Source organism: Falco cherrug, chromosome 1 (assembly GCF_023634085.1).
Source record: "Falco cherrug isolate bFalChe1 chromosome 1, bFalChe1.pri, whole genome shotgun sequence".
Classification (NCBI taxonomy): domain Eukaryota; kingdom Metazoa; phylum Chordata; class Aves; order Falconiformes; family Falconidae; genus Falco; species Falco cherrug.
The window spans coordinates 16813895-16830930 of NC_073697.1; the positions used below are offsets into that span (position 1 = coordinate 16813895).

Genomic DNA, 17036 nt, shown 5'->3' on the forward strand with positions numbered 1-17036 from the left:
AAGGCTGCATTGGGCTTGCATGGCAAGGTTTTGGTAGCAGAGGTGGCTACAGGGGTGGCTTCTGTGAGAAGATGCCAGAAGCTTCCCCCATGCCCAACAGAGCTAGCTCCGAGATGGACCCACCACTGGCCAAAGCTGAGCCTCTGTGATAACGTATTTAAGAAGGCAGAGGGGAAACTACTGTGCAACAGCAGATGGAAGACAGGAGTGAGAATATGTGAGAGAAACAACTCGGCAGTCAACAAGGTCAGTGAAGGAAGGGGAGGAGATGGCTCTAGGCACTGGAGCAGAGACTACTCTGCAGCCTATGAAGACCATGGCGAGACAGGCTGTCCCTCTGCAGCTCGTGGAACTAAGCAGCTGAGCAGATATCTACCTGCAAGCCATGGAAGGCCCCACACTGGAGCAGGTGGATGTGCCCAAAAGAGGCTGTGACCCTGTGGGAAACCCACACTGCAGTAGATTCCTGGCAGGACCTGTGGCCCCATGGAGGGGAAAGCCTGCACTGGAGCAGGTATGCTGGCAGGCCTTGTGACCCCATGGGGGACCCACACTGGAGCAGTCTGCTCCCGAGAGACTGCACCCCATGGAAAGGGCCCACACTGGAACAGTTCATGAAGAACTGCTGTCCACGGAAAAGGACCCACATTGGACAAGTTCGTGGAGGACTATCTCTGATGGGTGGGACCCCACACCAGAGCAGGGGAAGGGTGTGAGGAGGAAGGAGCAGCCAAGACAACATGTGATGAACTAACTGCCATCCCCATTCACCATCCCCCTGTACCACTCAAGGGGAGGAGGCAGAGCAATTGCGAGTGGAGTTGAGCCCAGAAAGAAGGGAGGGGTTGGGGGGAAGTGTTCTAATATTTATTTTTTAATTCTCATTACCCTGCCCTGTCTTGATCGGTAATAAATTAAATTTCCCCAAGTTGAGTCTCTTTTACTCATGACAGGAATTGGTGAGCGCTCTCTCCCTGTCCTCACCTCAACCCACAAATCTTTCATTGTATTCTCTCTCCCCTGTCCAACTGAGAAAGGGGAGATATAGAGTGGCTTGCTGGGCACCTGGCGTCCAGCCAAGGTCAACCCCACCACAAGGCCACTCTCACACATATTGTATATGAACATAAGCACCATTCCCACAGAAACAGGACAGTAAAAAGCAGGCAGATTTTCCTTGCAACAAGATTTAACTGAACAGTCTGGGAAGAAAAAAAAAAAGCCTCATTTACATCCATTCTTTATGTAATAGTATTTGTCCTTCTAGAGTGATAATGCACATTTATTATAAGCATGACTACTTAGGCATAATGTAGGTGTCAGGCAGAGAAAAAAATTCGGTTAAAATTCTAAGTATGACAATGACAAATGAGACAAAAGAACATCACAAATTAAAATAACCAATGACCATAATAGAACAACAGACCAACAAACAAGAGACTTGAAATATCTACATACTGCAGCACTTTTTCCTGGAAAGTTGAAGAAGGCATCAGGTCCATACTTCTGAGGCATGTGTTTTAACACAGACAGTAACTTCCCAGCATGTGGTGGCTGACAAAGAGAATTACTACACTTGTAAATAAATAAAACACACCTGTAAGAAAGCAAAAACTATACACACAAAAAATTAATTTTGACAAATTTTCACACATTTTAAAGCTTTGCACATGGTTGAGTATTATTCTGGTAAGACACTTAAAACTCAAACAACATTAACAAAGTCATGGATCCCTTCACACAATATGCATTAGGTGCGCTGAAACACAGTTAATCAGGTAACTGAATCAAGGACTCAAAGGCCAGAGACACTTTCATCCAGCATAAATTAAACTGACCCTGAATGTTGGTTCCTCCCTCTACCTGTTCATTCCCATCAGTGCTACCATTTGAATGGATTTGCAGTGAGCTAAAGAAAATTAACTGATCCAGCTGGAAACCAGTTTAGGGGAAACAAATGCAAACCCCCATTTTCAGTTACAGCAGTCTTGGATGTGGCTGCATGAGACCTGTGCCAGCACAAGGGAGATGGAGAATACTTAGCAAAAGGGAGAGGGAGGATCAGCAGACAGAATTATTTTCATCAGGACTACAGTCATACACTAAAGTGTCTTTGGTCACACATATCCCTTCATTTAAGTTCATGGAGAAATATTCAAGTCTCAAGGGTAGTTTGGAGCACCTAAACTGAGTGCTCAGGGTGAATACTTAACACTTGCCCACCACCACCCTAATTCTGCATCGGTTTTGTTGTAATACTCAGCAAAAAAACTATAAACTTCAAGTATATGAGGTCAGAACAGTACAGCAAATACTGGTCATAGTGACAGAACAATTTTGTGCATCTTCTTTTACCACTTTATAACTTTACAGTAGATCTATTTTTAAACCACAATTTTACACTTCTGATCTTTTCCTGAAAGTGCACTTTTTCCCCCTCTTCTAATGGATCATGCAATGCTCAGTTTTCAGAGGGTGAATGTTTACAAGTATTTTAAATGTACCAAAATTATAGTCAGATAAACAGTGCTTCATGAATCTATATTAAAAGTGAGGATGAAACACTGAACTGCTTAGATGTCTTCAGCACTGTAGAATTCAACCAGGTAATATCTGTTGTAGCCAAATACTTTGTATCTTTACAGCACCGCTGATGTTAAGATTTATGGAGTTGTGCAACTCCTTAGCAATGCAACCATGGCATTTTTCTCTTCCTTTTCTCTATATTTAGTTTTTAATAAAGAAAGGAAATTAAATGCAAATAGCAGAGAGACAGGAAATGAAAAAGTTAATGTTACGGAGAGACAACTTTAATTCATCTATGGTTAAATATACTCTGTATGTTCAATTATTAAGTTTAAACCCTCTGTTAAGTTTAGAGTATTTTTACTTGAGCAAGTTAAGATCTGCAAAGTTTTTGTTATTTCAAAGGGTCTTTTAAAAAATTTTATATTACTTGTGCATACTGGCTTTTATAGTGAAAGCATTTTTTTTTTATTTGACATTGTGCTACCCTTCCCTACACTAGGTAGACTATTTAGACATAACAGGGGCTGAATTAAAATTCAAAGCAGTTAAAATTATTGTTTTCCAGGAATTGGAAACTATTCTAACAATGTGTTTGTGTTAAAGAAAACTTCATCCAGTGGCCTCTACAACCTACAAATTTTCAGTTTAGGAAAGGAGGTTCTCAACATTAAAAGGAGACCCTCTTCTCACTTTGCAATTCACACAGGAGCAGGAGAAAACACAGGATATAATTTTTCAGCTGGAGTTCATTTCAATTTCTGCCATAAATTTTCACTTCCTTAGCAAGGTAATTTTTTTTCAGTCTTCAGGTAAAGAACAACAAGTGTGAAAATAGGAGCACACTGAACTGCCGCTGTAGACACTTTTTTAATTTCTCTCTTTTGTCTTCAAAAAAATTTAATCCTTTTTCCTTCAAGTTTCACATAACTGGATTTACAAGCTTAGAGTCAACATATTATTCCCAGGTGTTCAAAAAGACCAATCCAATCTGTAGATCCAGGAGGAAATTTAATTTCATCACTATTCTACTCTCTGTATTTTAATTGCTTGCAAGTAAAAAGATGCATTGATATAATACCAAAAAACATCCTATATTTCTTGGTACATTTAAAATTTGTTTATTATAAAGGTTATCAAATAACCTTTTAAGTTACGAGCATTAGGAAAAATACAAGCAACACCACAAAAATGCTTTTAATTTTGTGTTTTCTTTTACCCATCTCCCTTTTTCTCCTTGAAGCTTGCTGAAGAATAACTTTAGTTCTCGAACTGTCAAGTTATAGCTAGCCAATACACCCAGCATATCCACTAAGAGATCTGAAAAGGAAAAGAACAGAAATGTAATCACTTGATAAAATGTCTAATTTCTATCACTTAATTAAATGTTTCCATGATATTTTACATTAAAGGAATACAGTTTGAGTCAGACACTGGGTGAAACCATACCTGCAATCATGTTGTCAGCTCTATCAATCCTCTTGAGTACTTGTTCAACGAGCCCCACTTCTGTGCATGCTTGTAGATTGCGTATACTTTTCTTCAAGATTGCTGTAAACATGCTCCACACCTCAGCCTGGCAGGTGATGTCACACTTGTCCAGCAAGTCTACCATGCAGGTTATGCCTTCTCCTTCTTGGATGATGAAGTTCATTTCCAAGTCAAAGTGGCCCCCAACAAGCTTTCAGACAAAAGATTTTAAGAAAACCTTAAGACAAAGATATCAAAGTACCATTCCATGTTTGAAGTTATTTATTCTGCAAGAAGCAAGCTATGAAAGACATAAGCTAAAAAACCCATAATGAGGCCAGTATCAATATATCACTTATTCTTCCTCTGTTTCAAGTCCTGTTGAGTAACTTCAACAAAGTTGCTCCTAAGGTGTCACCTACTATCAGACAATTGCTGCAGAACGACATTTGGGTAGCTTAAGATACAGATGTCCTGAGCTACCCCACACAGCCGAGAAGTGAAGAGGCCAAGAGAATGCTCTAAAACAGGGTGAGAGTGCCAAGTCAGCTAAGACACCTTAAATGGCCTGGACTGGCCCTAAAAGCTTTCCTTTGCATGTGCTTAACACACCTCAAATAAGAGGGCAATTGTAGCCAGAAGGAGCTGATGCACATCAGAAATATTACCACTTACAAACACTTAAGAGTCATTCCTGAGATATTGAATAAAGCTGGTTAAGTATTAACTGCCAGTTTCATTAGTAGTCACAGATATTAAAAGGAAGCAAAGGATTGCTATGTTTGTATGAACGTGAAACAGCACCACTGTTTGAAGCCTTTGACTAAGCTACAGCTAAGGCACTTAAATCCTGTAATATTTCAAGTCTCCTAGATGCAGGCTTTGTTTGAACATACAGTGAGTAACCAAGTACATATGCATGTGCCAAGGAGGTGGAGGTGGGGAAAGGAAATAACCTACTTCGTTCTCATTTGTGTACTCAACAAAATAACAATTCCACTTGAAGGAAAGATGGATTGTACTAACCTAACTCCTCCACCTCAATTCCCTCCATCCATTTTTTAAACTTCTCTTGGACTTTAGAACTACATTAACCTTGAAAACGTGTCATGCTTGCCAAAATACCTATTACATACCATCATACAAATAGCAATTCAGATAGCACTGACTCAAACAACCAAAATGGACTCATGATCAAAAGTATCTCAGCTCATTCGCACTGCTACAAGTTTGTCTAACAAAAGACATCATTTTGGTCCTACATGGTGTTCCTCTCACAAGCTTTCAGTACTGTCACTTGAAGTCACACCATGTAAAAACTGTCCCAAAACACATATAATAACTTGCTCCTGTATTAGCTCCAACAGCTTCTCTCAGCTAGTCAGGATCTGAAGATAAACTTACCCAATGGAACAGAATATACACTCTTCATTAACTACTGAAATTACCATACATTTTCTTCAAGTGTCTAAATCTTGTCATTGAAGAAGCAATCCTTGGTCTTCAGGGTATAAATCAGTAATGCCAAACACCACAAGAAGCAGAGAAAGTTACTGCTTTTATGACAGAATAGACAATGTCTCATGGCAACAATTTCTAAACAGTAATTTACACTTTTCCATTTTCTCCCCTCTTGGTCATGAAAAATAATTACACAATTTTCTATCAGATGCTTCCTTAATATCAAGGGAAATCGCAGGAACTGAATGGGGAGACTTGAATTATATTCTCAGCTTCTCTATATCAACTCATGCTGTCAACTCAAACAAATCTATCAAGTCATTATCATTCTCCAAGCCTCAGTTTTCCCCTTCCATAAGATGGAGCAGAGGCCTACCTCAAGAAAGCTCCATAAGGTAGAATTCAAGGGAGAATGCTGAGCAGAATGGATTAACACAGCATTATCACAAACAACTGCAATGAAAAAAGTACACACACCCTCTTAAAAACCCTGAACAAAATGTTTGGAAATGTAAAATACATAACCAATGTAACAGTTTATTTTACACTAATGTTATCACCCTTTACAAAACTGAGGTATTCCTCAAGAAGCCACTGTCTCTCTCACCATCAAGTTAAGAAACAAAGAAAATACTTCATTCTGTGTACAGACAGAATAGCTGAAGGTTAAAATCTAGCCACGAACCACCTGCTAATTCTTAACAAGAAATTCAACTCTTCATGCATTTGGTTTTAACTATCTGCCAACCATCAATTATCACACCAAAACCATATACAGCAACTAGAGGTGACCTTACCTTCACCCTATAGTCTACACCACCAATCTTTCATTTTTGGCTAGATACACTATTATCAGTAACCACCCATCCAGGAAGCTGTCAAATTAGGTTTCCAATCTAATCTGCAAACATACACATTTCAGCAAGTACATTTGGGAAATATTATGCTATGGTAGAAATAATTACCATTTTAACATTTCTTTAAGGGAAGTGAGGACAAAAAAATTGACAGAGAAAGCAATATACCAAAGGCACAGTGCAGTTGATGTACTATATGTATGCATACCCATTAGATACACATAAGCACACACACCCCCCACAGTATGTCATATTAACCCTTTCTAATAATGATTTGAAACTGATCAACCTTCAAAACACAAATTTGTTTCCAATGACAGGGATCATAATCCAGGTCCATGCATTGGCTAGTTATTATCTGTGCTGCAGTAATGGCTGTGCACAGCAAAATGTAATCTTCCCAAATGTCACAGTAAGTTATGAATATCTGAGCAGCTTAATGCACCTTACTAGCCATGAAGTGTGAGAATGTAATCTTATTACCTTTTTTATGGTTGTATTTTTTTGAATAATGTAGCCTTTGAACTGATGTATAGTCTTTCCTTGCACTTCAGCATGATTTGGTCTCTTATGTCGCACAGTACATTTTTCAAAATTCTCCAATTCAACTTATTTTAAGTCCTGTGTTGAGCTGCATAAACAATCTTTATAGCAACCTACAGGGTGGCATAACGTTTTCTTTCTTCAGCATGTAGATTTAAGTGTAAGCTTACAGGAATGGTTTTAAAGGGCAGTATTCAATGTATTCAGAAACATCCTCACAAATTTTACATTTTGCCTGTTTTATTTACCTTTGAAAAATATGTAAACTAAACCAATACCTAAAACTTTTTGGTAAAATGTTTCTACATTTAGCTGATTAAGAGCAGGAAAAATACCGCACAGCAATTTCTATCTACACATTCAGAGAGTGTGGGTTGGAGTTTTTTTACCCCCTTAGAGAACCAAATTAATGAGAAGTCAACATAATAGCATTAATGTTAAGTATAAAATAGCACTACCTCACTTCTAAATAGAAACAAAAAGCCAATTTAAACACAGCAAGCCTCTCTTTGCCTTAAGTCTTTTATCTAACAAAATGGGAGAAAATATCCAAAATATAAAAGAGATAGTGCACTCTTTGGGTGAGCAACTGCCAAACTACAGCATGCAGAAAATGGCTCAGAATAAACACAGTCAAGGTCCACTTCACTGAAAGGTCATGATCTGGATTATGAATCTATTTTAAAGTAATTTGTCCCAGTGACAGATATAAAATATTTCAAAAACCTGTAAGAAAACATGAGGAACTGTATTTCAATGAACTACAATAGAAAAAGAGAAATCAAGTCAAGACCATAATCAGCATTACTCCTGGAAAACCCAACCTTGCTATACCTGGGAGAACTACAGGGCTCTATCTCCACAGTTTTAGTACAAACCTCAAAAAAAAAAACTTCACTTCTGCAGAGTTTCCTCATCCTTCTGGTTACTAGATAACCTACACATCAAGACAAACGTACTTGTTTTGTCCACCAAAGCCAGAATGAAACAACTATTAACCAAGCAAACCGCAATGTCACTTTTCCTCAAGATGTTGACCTTGTGACCTCAGAATTGTTTCTTTAGTATGTCCAAAACTATTATGGTTAATGCCTATCCAATGGAAAATGCCTATCCCATGAAGGAAAAAAAGAAAAATGCAGTCAAACAGTCAGCTCTATCTCAGTGAAAATTTCAGAATCCTAGAACAGTTTGGGTTGGAAGGGACCTTAAAGATCACCTAGTTCCAACCCCCTGCCACGTGCAGGGACACCTTCCACCAGCCCAGGCTGCTCCCAGCCCCATCCAGCCTGGCCCTGAGCCCTGCCAGGGATGGGGCACCCACAGCTGCTCTGGGCAGCCTGGGCCAGTGTCTCACCACCTGCACAGTAAAGAATTTCTTCCCAATATCTCATCTAAATCTACCCTCTTTCAGTTTAAAGCCATTCCCCCTTGTCCTATCGCTATTTGCCCTGCTAAAAAGTCCATCCCCATCTTTCCTGTACGCCCCTTTAGGCGCTGGCAGGCTGCTCTAAGGTCTCCCCAGAGCCTGCTCTTCTCCAGGCTAAAGGAGCCCAATTCTCTCAGCCTGTCCTCATACAGGAGGTGCTCCAGCCCTCTGGTCATCCTCGTGGCCCTCCTCTGGACCTACTCGTGCTGGTCCACGGCTTCCTCATGTTGGGGCCCCCCAGAGCTGAACGCAGTACTCCAGGTGGGGTCTCCCCAGAGCAGAGAAGGGCAGAATCGCCTCCCTCGACCTGCTGATCACATTTCTTTTGATGCAGCCCAGGATGCAGTTGGTTTTCTGGGCTGCTGGCACACATAAGAACCCACAAAGATGTGTGTACAAAGCTGGTAACTGCCTGAAATCGAGTAAGGTACTTCTACAAGATCCACATCAAGAAAAATGTGCTGAAGCTAAACCAGTTGCTATTTCAAGAATTAAAGGTTTGATATATACCCCACATTTTACCTCTGTTCACAAAATTGCTATGCTATCCAAAATGGTCCTGTTCTTAATGCAATTGTACATTATGTCAGTCGACCCAAGGATTAAAAAAAAAAAAAAAAAACCACCACACCACAAAAACAAACAACAACTAAAAAATGTTTTTCATCCCTCAATGATGAAATCTGAAAGCAGCTTCTGGAAAACACAAGCACAAAAAAGATGGATTCATTTTAGCCATCATGCTTCTGAGCAACAATAAACGTTAATATTCTTTGCCCACATTTACTCTTATCTTCCACCAGAGTAATAACCCACCTCCTGGACTCCATTCCCTTTTATGTATTCAGAAACTAAAACCAAATTTATTGATCATCAAAAATACATGCCAAAGATTTCAAAGTATAAGAACCAAAATTTCTTTAGGGTAAGGATCTCACAGGATCAGAAGTGATCCTAAGCCAGTCAAATCCCCTGAGGGGACACAAACGGTAAAAAGTCAACACTGTGGTACATGTTCTGGGTGTGATAAAAAGATGGTTCTGATTTGGAAAGGCCTCCACAGACAACAAGGGCAAAAAGGTGGGGGAAAAAAAGAGTAACTCAAACATAGTGATTAGCAGCAATCCATTCTCTGCCCCCCTCACCCCCTCCTTTTCCACATAGTCTTCTCTAGCACTAACACAACACTTGGAGGTAAAAACATATTAAAATTTAACTCTTAAGAGGAGATATTAGGCAGGAAAGCCTGTTGATAGTTTGGGTAAGTATATGAAATAGTAACATTAGCAGGAATGTCAAGTTAGTGAAAACATGACAAAACAGGGCTCAGGCCCAGAGAGGCTATAGGGAGGTAAATAAGAGACAGAAAAAGTTTGGATGTCAACTTTTTTTTCTTCAATATATTGCCATTATGTCAACCATAATGCAACAGAAAAACTAAACAAAGTACAAGTAACATGAAAGTAAGGTCATAACCTTCCAGCAAGACCTAGATGATTTTTCATTTGCTACCTTCACTCAAAGTTTAAAGTAACATGAGACCAGCAAGTGACCAGAAGGAAAGATTCTATTCAAGCCTCCTCCATAAGCATCCTCTTTAATCTTGCTCCAACTTTGGATTTACTTTTTTCCATGTTCAAAAAAAACTCTAAAACAAAAACAACTCAGAAAACCCAAAAACAATCAAAGAGCAAACCGGTATTTCTTAAGTGGAAAACCACAACATTTCCTGCTGATATATCAGGCTCAAGTCAGCAGTTCCACCTCATCCAACAGTACCCAACAGTTACACTACAAAAAAAAGAATATTAATAGTACTCATCTCTTCTGTTTTTTAAGGGAAATAAGAAACAGACAGAAGTACATTTTCTTCTTAATTAGCTGCTGTCTCTCCTCTTGTCAAGTTCCTAACAAAGCCTACACCTTCGTTTACCTGGCAAATTGGAAAGGTCCATTTTAAACCAGGCACATCAGTAGTGGCATTGCAGAACACTGCACCCACTTTCACCTTGATGCTTTCTGATGATTCTGTTCAATACTGTTATTAACTATCATCAAAGCTGGATCATTCAAGGAAAAAAATCATTCCCATTGCTTCCCTTCATAGTGATGTACCATGAACATTCTATATTAAAATAAAATTTCTTCAAATCTGGTTCTGGTTTGGAAATTACCTAAACGTAAATCTAACAAGCACCCACAAGGTGTTAAGAGTCTACTACTGCCACCTAATGTTGTATCTGAAACCATTAACTCAGTACTACACATTTTTAAGATAGTGTCTCAGCACAGTATATTTCTCTTCCTCCACAAGACAGCTTTGTATCAGCAGCTTATACCTCATGCTCTGTCACAAAGAAGAAGAAAGCTGTATCCCTGGAAATACAACTGGATAAGATTTCAAATTAGCAGAAAAGTTTACATTTAAGTATTGATTGTATAAAATAACCAGGGTTTCTTCAACTTGGCAATTGCTGACTACAAAACTTGGCAATTGCTGACTACAAAAGGCACACAACTTACCTAATTTACACGTGAAAGAGTAGCAAATATCCCCTATCCAGTTAAGCTGAGACAGAACAGTTCATTAAAACGGCACAGAGCTAAATCTATGTATATGTTAAAATGACTCTGCCAAAATAACAAATTTAAAAAAAAAAAATCAAAATTCTTGTCCAGGTAGGTAAAATACATCTGAAGCATCCTTATGGTGGGGGACATTTGCCTACAGGTTTCTCCTTCCTAACAGGAGGGGGAAGGAAAAAAAAAAAAACAACCAACCACCAAACCCACAAACCTGTTTTAAAAGATAATTATGCTGTTATCAATGATGCTGTATTTACCCTAGCTAATAATCTCATATTTTCACTCTGGTTACACACACTTTTTTACATCAAATTAGTTCACTAGCACAACTAGTTCAGTTTGCAGTGTGCAGTTAAGCCCAGTGCAAGCAAAGCAATGCAAACAAGCATTAGCTCTACACAATGTATTTAAACACAGGGGCAGGGGCAGCAGCACGATGAATTTCAAATTTTATACAATTCTGGTTTTGATATATTTTAGAAAAAGCTTTTAGAAGTTTTTTTAAAAGTATGTACCAAAAAACAAAATTCAATCTCTACCTTACAAAGGGAACAGTCCCAGTTTTAAGTGAAATTACCAAAGTTAAATTTGATCCTACAAAAACAAATTTCAAAAGACAACCAAAAAAACTACATTTTTTTTATCAGTTTGGTGTCCCTTAAAAAAGTTATCTTAGTACAAACAGTTCAAATTAAAAACAAGTACCACACTTGAATTCAAGAAAGTTACAGCACTCCATACCATCTTGCACAGTGTTTCTGTCATCCCTTTTGGAAATTCAACAAGGGATTCCAAAAATGAAAGATGTATTCAAGTCCAATATTAAGAATTTTACCTCTCTCCCAATCTTTACTGACCCATCAAGGAGGTGGGACAGCTGATATAAGAAGAAAGTTTGCCAAGAACATGACAAAATGTGAGAACCAGGGGCCCAGGGAACCACGCTCTGACACAGACTGAACAGCAAATACACGCTGCAAACCTGCAGGCCACTGGACAAGTTCAGAGAATAAAACTGGGAGACAGTATCAAACTTATTCTCTACCAGCTTTTGTCTAAAGCACAACACTGAACAGAGAGACGAGACCCTTTGCTCCTGAGGGACACTATGTGACTACAAGCTTTATTTCAAATCCCTGAGGAAACAAAGGACTACCAAGTTGATTTTTTGCAAATCAAACAATTTCAAGACAAAATTTTAACACGCTCCAAAGAGTGGCTAAAGGCGTATTTACAAAACCTGGCTGTTTTCAGAATTTGGCTTATATTATAAATCTCAATAGATACTAAGATAGATATAGACTATATTTAAATCCAGCTGAAATTCCTATCTTTCCAGCATCTGTATTAATAGCATTAAATTCTGCTTTTGTATTAATTAACTTTTCTCAGTGTACCTTAACCTGTGATACTGTTTAAGACATAAAAGATATGACTCCAAGAGATGGTTTAATAATATGCAAATTTGCAGCTCCACACAGGAAATGAAATATCCTAAATCTTTACACCACATCAGATTCATATGTACATTGAAAGCAAATAAATCATTTAAACCATGATACAGAGAACCTTTTTAAATTTGCATTTATCTACAGTAAATACTGCCATGTTCTTTAATAGCTTGCTAGTGCAATCTTAGCAAACTAATGATTTATGGTTTTGACATTTTAAAAATCAGAAATCTGTCATTTTATGACATCCAGTAGAAAGTCTGCTTGAGTTGCATTACTCTGAATTTAAACTCAAGTACATGAAACATACATAGCAAAGCACTGAACCATCCTGTCCATTTCACTATTCAAGCACTTCCCTGCCTAGCTACACTTTCAAAAGTTATCCAATATTTTTATTTGAATTTAAAAGAATATTAAAACCAGATAAATTTTTTTTCAGGATCCAGACACATGTAACTTCATCAAGCACCTAATTTTTTTGTCATCTGGAAACACCACTCATCACTAAACAAAACTAATCTGCTATACAGTGAAACAGACTAACCTCAGTCACCAAGCTGCATAGGTCTGCATCCTGTCCTATCTTAATCCTTCCCCTCAAGGAAGGAGCCCCTAAGATAACACTTCTAATATCGTATGAATAAACAAGTCCAGAATGGGGAACTAACCATACAGTCAGGATGACTCTACAGAGAATGCCCTGCTTGGACCCAGTTCCATCAGTCAGGACATTTACATTGTATGCTGCAGGCAGAAGCAAATTCATTCTGCCTTTAGGCCAAATCAGGAAAATAAAACTATACAACACTGACACCATGCCTGAGCAAATACAACTAAGTTTACGTATACTTAAAAATATGGGCCCACACAGACGTTGGATAAGTTAAAATGAGCAAAGGAGATCGACTCCCACTGCAACTCCCACTTTGCAATAACTAGCAAAAGAAAAAAAAAAAAATCAAGTCTAATAATACATTTGTATACACCTAAAAAAACCTTACCAATTTTTGTCCAGGCTTTCTTGTTGTTAAATTTGTTTTTCTACCTACTTAGTATTCAGCATCTGAAAGACTAACAGCTAACTTTTTTTTTCTTCAAATCACTTAAATGTAAAAGATTACCAAAGATACCTGTTTTCCTTCTACCAAACTGGTATGCAAGTATAGTCATAATAATTCAAAAAGAAAGCATTTTAAGATGCTTCCTTTAAACATTTAGTTTTACTATGGATTCAATTATTGAATTTATTTCAATTTGACAAGGAAAGCACAGGTGTACTAAACCCCTTACAACTATAAAGAATTACAACCAATTACACAATTTTTCTTGTGTACACCACAGATACTGAACAGGAAGACTTCTAATATATATATATATAACAGGTTACTAATGTACAATAATATATCACATTTGACCTTCTGAAAGTTGCAGTTTCCTAAGCTAAGAAAACTAAAAAAACCACATCAAGTAAATCTCAAAAGGTCTCCCAGTACATCCAAAGTGAGGCATCTGCACCCCAGGGGGTATGCAAGACAACCCTCTGTGGTACAGAAAGAAAATATTTTTTTGTATAGTTACTGAATAAAATTTAAAAATTAAATAGGTTTTATTTTATCTTTATCTCACTTTTTAACTTCTACTTCCCGATTTATAATAATACACAAATACAGCTATATCTGTATATAATTTATAAATATATAGTCATACATTTATTAGAGGTGCATGCTCAAAATATTTTTACTGATGGGGTATGCAATCAGAAAGGTTTGAAGACCACTTCCCTAGATGCTAGAGAACAGACAATATATTCCAATATTTTTCTATAGAAACAATACATCTCTCTAGTATTTTACAGTGGATTGGGGGTAGGGGGAAGGAATCCACCGCTCTTTAGAGAATCTAAAGTTTGCATCCTGCAAGTCTCATTGAAACAATCCCTCACATAACTTGCAACTTTTGACTTAAATTGGATGTCCACTTTGCAGTCTTAGCAAAGTACATAATTTAAAAACTTAACAATGGAATTCTAGGACTAAAACAAGGTTATGAGTTTATTCTAGGAAACACGTTTTAAAGTTTTTTGCTGGCTTGTTGAGACTAGGGGATAACAGTTACAAGTAAGCGAGAAAGGAGAACAGAACAAAGGTTATCACAGAAAAGAAACAAAACAAAGCATGTTCCAAACATGAAGTTGTATAAGAACACCAGAGAATAACCTTACAAGAGGAACAGAACGAAGCTCAAAAAGCCAAGAAAGAATACAAGACAAAGTGAATAATCAGTTTACTTATAAAAAACTCTGACAGGTTTTATCAGATTTAGCAACCATCATGTTAAGCATTTCCTCTCCTGCTCAAAGTTGCAGCCGCCATACAGCACATGCTAGAAGCAAATGTGTGCCAGCTCCTCAACTGCCATAATGTTTCATAGCTCTGCAGATGAATTGCATAGAATTTCAGCACAACTACAGGCACAGGGTTACAAATCCCAGCAGAAACCAAGAACCAGCACATCTGTTGCTGTCATTTCTGACACTGCCTCGATCCAGAACAGCTGGAAAACACTGCACTTGCCTTCTCAGAATTGGCAGAGATTGCTTCCACAGCTAAAGCAGAGACAGTTAAGAGTTTGGTTTTAAGAAATACTAAATTACATGCTACAGGAAACAACACTCGGCCTTCCCTATTGCCATTTTTTTTAATTTTCTGTAGCTGTGATCAACAGGGAAGAGCCATGCAGATGATCCTGGCTAGAATAGAAGGGTGCCTAGAATAAATAACAGCCCTTAGTTTATTCTTACCAAGATTTTTTTTTTTCCTTCAGATTCCAGCCCTGAACCCCTCCAAATATGCCACTACATTGTTCAGAGTTTAAAAAAATGTATTACTGGGAGTCAGTGTATTAAGTGCATTGAAATAGTAATTATCTTAAAGAAGGAAAGCACAAGACTCAAGTGGTATATCAAAAGGATTACAGAGATTCATTTTCCTACCAAACAGCAAATCAGTAATACTTGACTGAGCTCAAAGACCCACTACCAGCACTGGTGCTCAAGTCCTCTTTTCTGTCGAAGCCAAGTCCACACACAAGAAGCGTAGCCACCACATCCATACTGCTCACGGGGGCAGGAGTGAAGGCAGCAACCAAATTCACCACAGCCATAATTATGTTCAGGCAACCTCCATCCACCTGGGCTTTTCTAACAGCAGGACTGCCATTGCTAAACTGATGATTTCTACTAAGTACACCAGAAGAAAAAGGTACCTTCTTTGTGAGAACAGAAACATCAGTAAAGCCTCCATGACCAGTACATTTTTTCTTTTATTTCCTTCAGTTCCCACAAAGCAATACTGAAAGCAAGGCCAGAAACGTGACTGTGCCACTTAATGTTTGTTACAAGTGGCTTACATTTCTATGCTTGCAAAAACATTTTAAAGCTTCACCCCTGGTTTGCCACACGACTTTTTTCAATTTGGGTTTTTTCCCTCCTGGTACAGAAGCTACAAATATTACTTTAAAACTGTACCCTGCCTTGATTTCCCTCTGTCCCTTTTCCCAGCATATAGGCAATGACTGAATGGAAATTGTCTCCAAGGGATAGTTATAACAGTAAATGAGATGAGAAAAAAAAGAAACAACCACAAAGAAACAAGACAGACTACTAGTGCTGCGTATGTTATCACTATCTCCTACAAATATACCCTCCTGTTTATAACATCCCCACTATTCTCCTGCTAAGTGCTTCTCCTAATAGATTCCAGTTTTTCTCTTGATCATCCCATATGACAACTCTTTTACCCCTTGGCTTTTTCCATTGCTATAGAAAACAACATCATTCTAACTTAGTTATACAACATCTGCCTATACATTCAGCTAAGCAGCTCTACCAATCCAGTTCACACCACAGTTTCCCAATTCCTCTGGGACAGCCACCTCCTACACAGCGTGTAAACTACTTATGCAACATGCCATATGCACAGAGGGGGATTATATTATGACCATGCTCATTTTAACTGTTGACCAGAGCTGCGACTGAAGTTAGACCTAAAATGACAAAAGCATCCTTAAATAATACCATTGCAAACTATGTCCTTTTGGTTTTTTTAATTTTGCAATCAAAAACTACCAACAGCAACTGTCAGGTATTCTTCAGAAAACCTGGCAAGAGCCTCCTGCTCCCCTGTGACCAACTGCAGTTTAGACTGGAGGAAAGCAACAACTGTTAGGCAAAAGGTTTTTGAATTACAGATTGAAGCAAGCATTTAGCCAGTAAAGCTAGCATTTGCTAAGACTTGGCCTCTGATACTTTTAACTTAAAAAGAATTTTTTAAACATTCAATAAACATTTAAAAATTCAACAGATTTGTCAAAAATTCTGACAAAAACACAGCACTAATGGAGTTCTCAACACTCTTTCATCAACACTGTCGTGTCATGTATTTGGACTTCTAAGGCAAAAAGGCTTGCTCTGCAATTGTTACACTCCTAAGGATTTAAGAATTTAGAAGGGTGCCTAAATACCTTCCTCACACACAAATCTGTGAATCAAAACTAAATTATCCACGAGTGATAATAAACCTAACTTGAAAAAGGCTACATGCAAATAACGTAGGAATATGTGAAATGGTGGTTTTTAGAATACTGTTTTCTCTATGAAAAGTGTGATTAAGTGAACAATAAATCTTGCTTCAGTGAGACTGTGAAGGAAAG

At 38.0% G+C, this 17036-nt stretch overlaps 1 protein-coding gene across 4 annotated transcripts in view; it reads right to left on the bottom strand.

Moving 5' to 3' along the window:
* LRBA (LPS responsive beige-like anchor protein) overlaps positions 1-17036 on the bottom strand; it is a 410948-nt gene that overhangs the window by 365713 nt on the left and 28199 nt on the right. For all 4 annotated transcript variants that reach the window (XM_055700881.1, XM_055700879.1, XM_055700880.1 and 1 more), the window contains exons 2-4: positions 3976-4207; positions 3746-3846; positions 1459-1554 (exon numbers count right to left, since the gene is read on the bottom strand). In XM_055700881.1, the coding sequence (XP_055556856.1) occupies positions 1459-1554; positions 3746-3846; positions 3976-4207 (429 nt within the window). The remainder of the gene's footprint in view (positions 1-1458; positions 1555-3745; positions 3847-3975; positions 4208-17036) is intronic.